This window comes from Azolla caroliniana, unplaced genomic scaffold (genome assembly GCF_043228905.1).
Source record: "Azolla caroliniana isolate FFs.n. ecotype wild unplaced genomic scaffold, voAzoCaro1.0.p SCAF_11, whole genome shotgun sequence".
In the NCBI taxonomy this organism is placed as follows: Eukaryota; Viridiplantae; Streptophyta; class Polypodiopsida; order Salviniales; family Salviniaceae; genus Azolla; species Azolla caroliniana.
The window spans coordinates 15,832,495-15,843,573 of NW_028230446.1; the positions used below are offsets into that span (position 1 = coordinate 15,832,495).

The 11,079-nt window shown below is 36.7% G+C and overlaps 1 protein-coding gene across 1 annotated transcript; it reads left to right on the forward strand.

Moving 5' to 3' along the window:
• LOC147857999 (cyclin-dependent kinase B1-1-like) lies at positions 1-4,596 on the forward strand. The gene is made up of 8 exons (XM_087327631.1): positions 1-422; positions 1,441-1,576; positions 1,861-1,922; positions 2,243-2,354; positions 2,447-2,540; positions 3,347-3,416; positions 3,967-4,102; positions 4,191-4,596. Exons 1-8 carry the CDS (start codon positions 226-228, stop codon positions 4,281-4,283), a joined length of 900 nt encoding a protein of 299 aa, XP_087183757.1. The 5' UTR covers positions 1-225; the 3' UTR covers positions 4,284-4,596.
• Positions 4,597-11,079: the final 6,483 nt, after the last annotated feature.

An 11,079-nucleotide genomic window follows, 5' to 3' on the forward strand; every position in this document is an offset into this window, starting at 1 on the left:
GTTCTCTTTCTGCTGTAAGTGCTCCAAGTCGAAGCTTCGCCATAGCTGGTAGGGATAAGACAGATAGACAGACAGCGGCGAGAGACACGCAGCGAGAGAGCATACGATGACGACGTCAGCTTTCATTCGTCGAAGAAGTTTGACTCTCCGCCCTAGCTTCTGAGATATTCCCTTGTCAAGTCACACAGGGAGTGGATAGAGAAAGATAGGTAGATTTCCATCGCCATGGATAGATACGAGAAGCTCGAGAAGGTGGGTGAAGGGACGTATGGGAAGGTGTACAAAGCTCGCGACAAGGTTTCTGGACGTTTGGTCGCTCTGAAGAAGACTCGCCTAGACAAAGATGAAGAAGGCGTCCCTCCCACCACACTCCGCGAGGTCTCCCTCCTGAAAATGCTCTCTCAGAGTATCTACATTGTAAGGTAATTGGCGAAAATCCATCATTGTCAGCTTCTTAATCATCTGTTTATTCTCTCTTCCAAAATCTCTCTCCGTATTCAGTTCACAATTACATGCATCGACATCTGTTTGTTTTAGTATTCTTATTTGAAATCTCTGTCGATTGTCCCACTGAATTGTCAGAGAATGAAATGTCTGAGCGAAGGTTTTACAGGCAAAACATTTAATGTTCATGCCATTGTTTATTTGTTACAATCTTCCTCAAACTTGCGTACTTGTCTGACTCAATCGTCAGAGAATCAAATGTTGGAGAGTAAAGAAGAGAAAGAAATAGAGTTACTCATGGATATGTCATAGACAATCGTACTCATTTTTAATGGTTTTCTACAAGGATAAAAGCATAAGAAAGCAGGTTGTTTCTGAGATTTCTTGGTACTGCCAGAAAGTCACCATTACCATTCTTGACAGGATTGACAAGGGCAAGAAGCATAAATATTTCAAGCATAATGAAGTAAATTCTGTGCGCTGTCAGATAATGAAACAATTCTGTGAGGTTCAGCTATAGAAGAAACAGTAAAGACAAGCAGTTATGTAGATTATCTTCACGAGGAGCTGCTTTTCTTTATGATCATTCCTTGTTAAGAAAAACATTTAGATGTTATATTTGCTGCTAGATTAATATCATGGAAGATCTAAGAGAAAGAAACTCAAATTCCTTATGTGAACAATTAAGCATCTTCGACGTTATTTCCTTGGCAGAAGCACAAATAAAGAAAATGGGTTAGTATAGGAAATTTCTTGACACTGATGGAGGTGAATCAATGGACATCATTTATCGAACTGCTTTTGGTGATTCTTTCTTGGAAATTCCAATCTCAGATATTTTCCTAATCTTATAGTGTTATGTTAGTATTCAGAAATTCTATATTTGTTCTTTAACATTCCCATTCTCCATGCCTTTTGTTTTCTTTCCGTATATATATGTGACTCTGAGTTTGATCTTTCTCACAACTTTACAATTATATTGGTTTGTTTTCCCAGGCTTCTGAGTGTAGAGAATGTTGCAAAAAATGGAAAACCTCTGCTTTATCTTGTGTTTGAATACCTTGACTCAGATTTGAAGAAGTTCATTGATGGCCATGGTATTAATCATCCTATACTTCCTGAAGATATCAAGGTTTGCATCAGTATCTTTTCCTCTCTGTCAAGCTTAATGTAGTTTCTTGTCTTAGAGTTTGATAAAAAACTAATTAATTGGCTCAGTTTGCTTTTTATGCATGGAATGAAAACAAGTTATGAGAAAATACTGCAAATTTATAAAACTACGGGAAGAATTTCTATGTTTCTATGATGTCTGTTCTATTTGTCAATATTTGCAACCGGGAAACGTAAAAATTTAACTGTGTTTAGTAAATTGGGGAATGATCTGATATTTATAAGTGCATTTGGTGTCACATGTAGAAATTCATGTACCAGTTATGCAAAGGAGTTGCCTATTGTCATGGCCATGGCGTAATGCACAGGTAGCAGAAAGATTCTGACTGATACACCATGTTCTTTGATGGTATGATTTTAGGAAAAACTCTGAAATACTCCTGAGTTTTTCTTTCTTGTAATATCTCCTCAAATGCTATTGGTCAACCTTGGAAAAGAGAATTATGGGATGAATTTACCATGTAGTGGCTAAAATAGCAAATATAATTGAGAAGAAGGGGATGAATTGACCAAGTGATCATATAGTTGTACTTTTCAGAGGTTGAACAAGAGAATTGGTTGGGGGAGAGAAAAATGGAGTGTCTTGCTATAATATTGCAGTGTGCTATGATCTGTTTGAACCTTGCAGAGATTTGAAACCTCAAAATTTGCTTCTTGACAAGAAGAATGGGCTTCTAAAGATTGGTGACTTAGGTCTGAGCAGAGCATTCACCGTGCCAATGAAAAGTTATACACATGAGGTGAAAAATAAGTATGCTTATGTGTATGGTGGATCAAATCAAAGACTAAAATGAATTGGAAGGTATGGGCTTACGGCCATTAAACAATTCAGGTTGTTACTCTGTGGTATCGAGCACCAGAAGTTCTGCTTGGGGCTACTCATTACTCAATCCCGGTGGATATTTGGTCTGTTGGATGCATTTTTGGTAACTTTCTTTTTTATTATTTCCTTGTTTTTGTTATTAGAATTTAATGCTTGTTTGTGTAATTTGTACCGGTTTGAATAATTTGTGTTACTCAAATTTAATGCACCTTGTTACTGGAATTATTTGCCTGGTAAATTTATTAATGTGCATGAGCTTGAACTTGACTTCACAAACTTGGGCCTTCCGGCCACTGAACTTCGGCAAGCCAAACACGATTTGTTTCACTTGGAACTCCTGAGCCTTTGGAAGTTGACGTGGCAAATGTAGAGTAAATATTTGCCTGGTGAATTTATTAATTATAATTTTACAGTAAACTGTGAGTGTGCACTATCTTGAACTAATAAATGTTACACATTACTTGAGCCATTATCCACAAGCTTAATGTTGTAGAGGTAAAGCATCATGACTGTATCACTTGTTTATGAATTTGAATTTAATAAACTCGAATAAAGTAATATTGTGAATTTATAAGCAATAATTTGCTAGTTTGCAATGTCTCAATTCTCTTCTACGATGTATGAATGCAATGTTTGATTGTGGTTTAACTGTATTCTCTTGTTCAAACAGCATCCTACAACTCTATAGTAATCAATATATAAATTTTGTTATTCATGTTTGGATATTCTTCTGTTGATGGCTTCATTATGGCTTAGTATGTGTCTATGGTATTGGTTGTTCAAATTTCCAATGTGGATCTTAGACCATGTGTGAAGATTTGAATGTGTGTCTATCTGTTATGGTAACTTTGATTTTGAAACTCGAAGACATTTCAGATAATACTAAGCCTGATTTCCCTACTCCTGCAGCTGAACTGGTTCGTAAGACTCCACTTTTTCCTGGAGAATCTGAGCTTCAACAGCTTCTTCATATATTTAGGTAATATACTTAAAAAGCATCTTCAATGTCATGCATGTACTTTAATTTTGTGGAAAATCCTTCTATTTGAGCTATTTTTCTATGATATAATATCATCAAATTTGATTACAAGTCATCAAGCATGTACTAGTGCCTTGAGGAAGTATCTCTAAGCTATATGAGGTCAGGTCTGTGTGATAATATAATTAATTTGGATTACCTCTTCATCAAGCATTTAGTCATTAAGCATGCATTAGTGCCTTGATACAGTTTCTAAGTTTAGTTATTTCTCTGTGATAATATTATCTATTCTGAGTGCCACTTCAACAAGCCTTATCTTTGTGTTTTGAAGAACCATTTCCAAGTTATGAAGTGAGTTACAAATCTGATTTGGGATCTCTTTTTTTTGTCCTTTGAACATTTTTCTCCTTCGATTTTGATTGATCTCTCTAGGTCTTATGATCATCTAATTTGATTACAGATCTTGTTGTAGATTGATGCAATATATACATTAATATTGTTACAAATGGATTTGATATGATCGTCTGATTTGTTGTAAATCTTGCTATAGATTGATGGGTACTCCTAATGAGACAATATGGCCTGGAGTTAGTAAATTGAAGGATTGGCATGAATATCCTCAATGGCAACCTCAGGATCTCTCTAAATCAGTTCCTCTCGATTCTAAGGGACTAGATCTTCTTTCTGTAAGTGTATATGCTTTCAAGTAATTTAGTTTGCTGAAGTTACAAAAGTCACCCGAATGATTCCTTTCCGTAATTCTTGTTAATGTAGAAAATGTTGGAATATGATCCTGCCAAGAGAGTCACTGCCAAGGATGCTCTTAATCATCCATATTTTGATACTCTTGATAAGTCTCAGTTTTGAGAAGAATGGTGGGAGAAGGAAGAATATGAAAAGGACACCATTAGGTATAGTTTGCACAGATTGGAGTAGGGGTAAAGATGTTTGTTTTTGACTCTGGCCTCCCCCACTTGTATTTTATCGTAAGTTTGTGGTGATATGTACATTATGATGTATGTAATAAGAATATCATGATTGCAATATTTTGTAGCAAAGAGTTTTAGAACGTTCATGTGGGCCTTCAAGTGAGGTAAACATAGAGAAGGCAATTTTCTGAATCAATTGATCCAACAATAGAATTATAATAGATTATAATTTAGTGTATGTTAATGTTGAAGTTGTTGCTTTGTACTTTTGATGGTTGTTAATGCCATCCACTTGTTTGAGTTGGAATCACATCAGAGATTATGTGCCCTTGCATACGGCAAAGGTTAAAACACTAACCTTTATTATGGAAATGCAACCAGAACAATTATGGAAAGAAAGATTAACGACCAAAGCTGTACATCCATGCCAAAGGCAAGTGCAATATACAGTTGGTCTCTGTTGGATATGCACGACATGACTGGCTAAGATTTGGCCATGACTTTTTTAACTCCAACTAAGTTGCTTACAGTAGGTGGAGTTAGTTAAGATTTGGCCATGACTTTTTTTTAACTCCAACTAAGTTGGTTACAATAGGTGTAACACAATTGCAATTGGTGAAAATGTTGGGTTGTGCAGCAAAATGACCTCGGGTTAACCAAACTCTTATCTTGGCATCAAGGTGCCTAGTGGCTGCTTCAAGTATTCCTTTAGATGTTTGGCAATTGTTATCTATCACACTCTTGACTGCCATGTGATGACATTTGCAGAATGTCATCAAAGCTGGATAAAGAATCATTACACCCAAGGTCCGTAAAGAAGAAGAAGAAAAGGAATGTTGGAGAAAAAAAAGATTAGAGAAAGAAAAAAGGGAACAATGGAGAAAAAAGAGAGGGATAACTGTCAAGGAGAATACAATGATCACCTCCACAACATGGTATGCCTCAAAAGCATTTGCCTACTTCTTGTGACTGCTGACACCTATGCCAAGGAGGAATTACCCTATACACAACATAGAACCAGCCATGCTTGGGTTGCCAATGGCCAATGGCAAAGCCATATGTTGCCATTATCTTGTGAAATAATTGGTTGCATGGACTTCGACTTGTTGAACTACTACGGTCTACTAAGATGAGAGTGTAATTAATTTAAGGTTGTGTGGCACTGCTTGTTCCTTTAACCTCTAAGCACACAGTGTAAGATGATTGGTTGTGTAGAGCTTTGCCTCGTTAAACTAGTGTGTACACAAAATCAAAAGGATTTGTTCTCCACTTTTTATGATCCTCGAAGCAAAGGTTATGTTTGGGTGATACATCCCTTGATCCATGATTCAAACATCAATATGATTTTGGTGGTGGTGAGGAAGCACAATTCATTGTGTCCAACCTAAACCTTACATTTCCTAGCTTGTGTGCCACTTAGACCTAGTGTTTGTGATTTTGAGCTATGCATGTCATATGTATTCAGAGTGACAATCTTTGTATTTGTAGATTCATTACTATCTAATACATGCATGTGCTTGTAAGTACCTATTCTATGCTTTGTCTCCTAAACCATAAACTCTCGTGCCTTGATTACATTGATATTGGTACCAAGGATACAAGTCTGCATGGAAGGAAACTAGGGTAAAAGACATAATCTTAGAAACTAGACTATAGACTAATTGTTAAGAATATAAGATTTTGTGGCCACTCTAATGTGAAAAGATCTGTTGTTAAAACCTATTAAAACTACATTTTTGTAATGCTTTACATAAACACCTAGGTTGCAGTTTTTTCACTTCTCTTGCTCTTTCTCAATGTAAACAAACACTTAAATTGCTTAAGTTATATTAATAAATTACGCAATTGGGTTTGACTTCTAGTTAATGTAAATATTTACTAATTTAAGTGTTCATTAAGGTTTAGCGTCATTCCTCTAATTAATTGGTAGAGTAAAGAGTTTAATGAGGATTTTGTTGAAGTTGTTACCATGTCACTAGTGGGTTAGAATTGTTGACACCCATAGCTCGATCCTTGTATAAGGACCTCATTATTAAAAACATGTGTTTAGGAGCAATCTTAAACATTAGTAGTTTTTTTTAAAGGTCCTTAGGCAAGATGAGTTTTTATAATGTTAAGAAACATGCAATATAGATTGCGTAGCAAAGTGGTAGGTTTAGATTCTTGAATTGCACACATTATTATTCATGCATAGATTTCTCTTGAGTGTGCCCTAGTCTTCTAGTGGTTGCAAGTTTTTTGTTTGTGTTAATCATTTGTCTACTTTCTTTGTTGTTGTTTATTAGATGTGGTCTAACTTGTGTTCATTTTTGTGTGGACTTGTGGTTGGCGCTTGGAGCGTTCAATAGAGCTTTGCATGATCCCTTATCACGACCTCAATGTGGAGGAAGAATTCCTTGTTTCATCATAACCACCTTGATATCTTAATCTATGTGATGACAACTTCATATTAGCATGTTCTTTAAATGTAAGTATGAAACCAATTAAATTCTTAGATACTTTGTGGAGAAAGCTATGGTATACTTATCAATAATAATGAACTATTAATGCACTATTTAGTAACGAAAATACTATTTCCAAGCATTTGTCAAAATCCAATTCTAGTTCTAATATATATTGTGAGGAGGTACTAGATCGCTTTTTCTTTGTGCCCGTTTTACACTTGCATAGACAAAAGACCCTTTCCTAAGTTTCAGTTTGAGAGGAGTTAGATGCCAATGCCATTGTTGATGGAGAGTATAGACAATAGGGTTCACTCGATTTATGGGCGGATGGGCTTGCCCATGAGTAGTTTGTTGATAAATTTGTGATGCCATAATGTATGCACACTTGGAGGTTTGTTTACAGGATCACCCACACCATGGCACCATCCCCATGACTTGAGGAGTACAAATATAGACCATGCTCAATCATTTTATTAGATTTTGTTTAGCTCCAACCTTTGGATAGAAAGCATATTCCAACGAAGGGTTGGCGAGCCATATAGATGGAAATGTCAATGGATTATGTGTCATGACTTGATTGTGAAATCAATTGGTTGGGTAACTAATAATCATCTCGTTTGATCCGTTCCAGCTTGTCTTGGAGCACATTAGATAGGGAGTAGAATGTGATTGACAAAGACAACAAAGAAGCTGAATCGTAGATGTGGTAGACTCAATCAGTGGAGGGAACAAATAGTGACAAATGTTGAAGGAGCATGAAGTGATGATCCAAGGGGAGGTTGTGCGGGAGGGCCTTCCAAAGGATGGAAATCATGAGCTATGATTCACTTCTTCTGATTGCTTTCTAATGAGCCTTGTGGTGGATTGAGATTGTAGGTCTAGATCCCAAATCTGAGGAACTTGAAGGAAATGAGAAGAAGAAGCTTCCATGGCCTGCACAGAAATGTATTGTTACTAGGGCTTCTTTCTCCCTCTCAATGGTCTTGCAAGACATGGAATAGAGGTGCCTTCCGAGACATGGTAGACCTCCTCTCCTCCACTATAGTCACAACAGAGCAAGCTCAAGAAGAAGAAACAGCAGAGAAGAGAAGCCACATCCATGGCTTATTAGGCTTTAAAGGAGCAGAGAAGCCTTCCAACAAAGATGTTCACCTTCTCTGCCACGTCTTTCTTCATAACCCTTGGTCTTCTTCTTTTGAGAAGAACCTTCGGCTCCGGAACTTTATCCTTACTCCCCATCAATCTATCCAAGTTCTCCATATCTTGAAGACACACAGCTTTTCCATTTCGTTGGATTTTTTCATATGGTCCATTCAGCAGAGAGGCTTCTCACAGAGTTCTGAAGCCTGTAAAATCATGAAGAAAAGTTTGGAAGAGAATTTAGATGATATCCAATCTTTGTTAACAGGCATGGAATTTAGTGAAAGGTATATTCCTTTGGTTGTTTTTATGCTTCTAATGGAGATATATGCAGAGAAAGGAATGGTAGAAGAAGCTATGGAGACCTTTAACTCTATAAATAAGTACAAATGTAGGCCAGATGAAGATGCATATGATCTAGTTTTCAAAATTCTGGTCGAAAAAGGAAAGATGGACGTTGCCCAAAATCTATTTGAAAGAATGCAAAGGGATCAATGGTGTCGACCCCGTAAGGTAACTTATTATCTTCTTCTATATGGCTTAGGAAAGAATGGTCAATTAGGAGAGGCCCGGAAAGTTATAATGGAGGCTATGCGAAGAAGTAAACATGAGGTTGTCACCAGAGAAGCTTATTGCCATCTTGTGGATGGCTTGTGTGATAGTCAACAAATGTGCCTAGCCGAAGAAGTTGTTATTGAAATGCATGAATTAGGGTTAGAACCTGATGCTCATGTCTATACTAGTCTAGTCTATGGACATGCAAATGCTGGTAATATAGAAGAATCTTATCGGTATTATATGGATGCTATCCAGGATAAGCTTCTCACTCCCAGCCAAGAGATGTTTGAGCTCTTGATTTCAGGTTTTTGTAAGCTTAAAGGGAATGTCAAGGTGGCCTATAAGCTTTTCAGAGAGATGGTCAAATCTGGGATTCAGCTCGATCCCACTTTGTGTAATACTTTGACTAGGTCAATGTTGGAACAAAAGGAATGGCAAGTGTTAGAAGAGTTTTGGAATGGAATTGTTGAGAATGGGATTGATCTCGATGCCCAAATATGTAATGAAATTGTTGAAGCTTGTGCTGGTTGTAACCAAGCTGAATTGGCACTCTCTATATTGAATCAAGTTATCACTAATAAGGGTTTATGCCCTAATAACGAGACATTTGACTCCTTGATGAGGAAGCTGATCGAGTTCAATCGACTGGATTATTGGGAAAAGCTTCTAACTGGCATTGACAACATGAAAGGAAGCTTGAGACTAGAGTTCTCACGAAGGATCATGGAAAACATAACTGATTTAGATCAAGGTGTTGTAGAATATATATCCAGTTTCATGGAAAAAAGGGACATGTACAAATCTTACTCATATGAGTGTGATTAACGGATGGAATTGTACTGCCCTAAATGTGCATATTGAGAACAGCAAATGGTGTTTCAAATCATCCCCCCAATCTGTGTTGATGCTTAATATCAATACCATATACTAAGATAAGGTCAAATGCATATCAACCCATGCATTGTTGCAAGTTGATGATGTTTCTTCACCAATATTTTCTCAACCAAACATTGGAGACTGATGAGACAATAAGTGAAAGCTTCCATACACTAACCCAACATTATCACTAATTTAGTTTTGATTAGGCTATAATGGCTACAAGCTTCTCTATTCCTGTCTCAGTGCATTAGATCATGGTACCTGAAACTAGGATTGATGATCTAGTAACACCCCACAAGGCCCATAATTGAACCATTAGATCCATATTTGCATGAGGTTCATGTTTGATAAGTAATTCTTTTATTTGGACCCATCTTTGTTCGTTGTGTTTTTATATGAATACCCATCCATGTATATTTAGCACCAGTATTGCCACTTTTTATGTAGATCAAAATCCATAATAGCTATATCTATAAACATATTTTTTGTGCCTCTCAAAACATACCTTTTGGCTATTCGTAATTTGGGATTAAAAGATCAGCAAGTTCAATAGTGAATAAATTGTTGCATGTGAAGTGATATTTCATGTAGAAATGGATCCAAGAAGTAGATCTAATTAATTTTGATAGGGTGCTTTGAAAGTCATAAGGTATCATTAATGTACTTGGAAAGTCAATTTAATTGATAGGGTGCCATGCACCAAAAGTTTGTAAATGAAGACAAAACATCTTAGATTTTAGCAAAACCAATAAGCGGAGCACTAAGGCTAAATGCATATTTCAAAAAAGTAGAAAGAGGATTGTCCAAAGGTTGTTGAGTGCAACAACGTTATCAATGATGAAGATTGAGAGCAAATTTGTGTGGTAAAAAGTCTTAGATAGAACATACACCTAGCAAAAGCCAAAGGGTTGATAAGGAGTCGTGAACAATTGTGGATTATGACACGGCTTTCAAGTGCATGCTCTCTCCTGATTTACTACCAAAGCCCACAATGTGCTAAATGAAAGGTTGTTATTCTTGTAAGATGAGTATTCTTTTTGAGGATGTTTGGACCTTCACGAGTAGCTCGTCTTCTTGAATATATTGCATGACCAAAGATTATCCATACTCTTGAAGACAAGACCAGTGGCTTCCTAATTTACTCCAATGCCTCTAGGATAAGAAGCATTATGTGAGACCATGGGCATATGTGGAACTAACAATTTGGGAAGATCCCATCAACCCCAAAAAGAACACTCCACATGGCAACAAAGGAATATAGAGGAAAGAGACTACCCAAAGTTCTATAATGGAGGAAGGTGAGGATGATGTCAACTCCACATGGCCTGGAAAGTCCATACGAGCCATCAAAAAAGCTTAGCTAGTTTATTATTGTGACACATAACTTTGTAATATTTGCATTTAAGAGTGCAAAACCTCATCCTAATATAATAGAATATTACAAATGAGAGACTATTGTAGTTCTATTATGGTGAAAGGTGAGAATGACATCAAGTGAAGACCTTCACCTATGCTACTTCGATATGCTCAGCTAATTGTTTACAATGACAACCTTGAGCAGAGAGAATGTTTTGAATAAGAGATTGACCGTAGTTCTACCATCGATGAAGGTGACAATGAGGTCAACACAAGGCCCGAAAAGGCCTTTACCTACACGAAAAAAAGAAGTATGGCTAGTTTATTATGATGGCACAAAAATTTTAAAAATTGTTT

Excerpts from the sequence above, each read along its gene's own strand:
- LOC147857999 (XM_087327631.1), top strand. The coding sequence starts at position 226 with ATGGATAGATACGAGAAGCTCGAGAAGGTGGGTGAAGGGACGTATGGG. Across the intron at positions 1,923-2,242 it reads GGCCATGGCGTAATGCACAG|AGATTTGAAACCTCAAAATT; the intron begins GTAGCAGAAAGA and ends TGAACCTTGCAG. Across the intron at positions 3,417-3,966 it reads CAGCTTCTTCATATATTTAG|ATTGATGGGTACTCCTAATG; the intron begins GTAATATACTTA and ends ATCTTGCTATAG.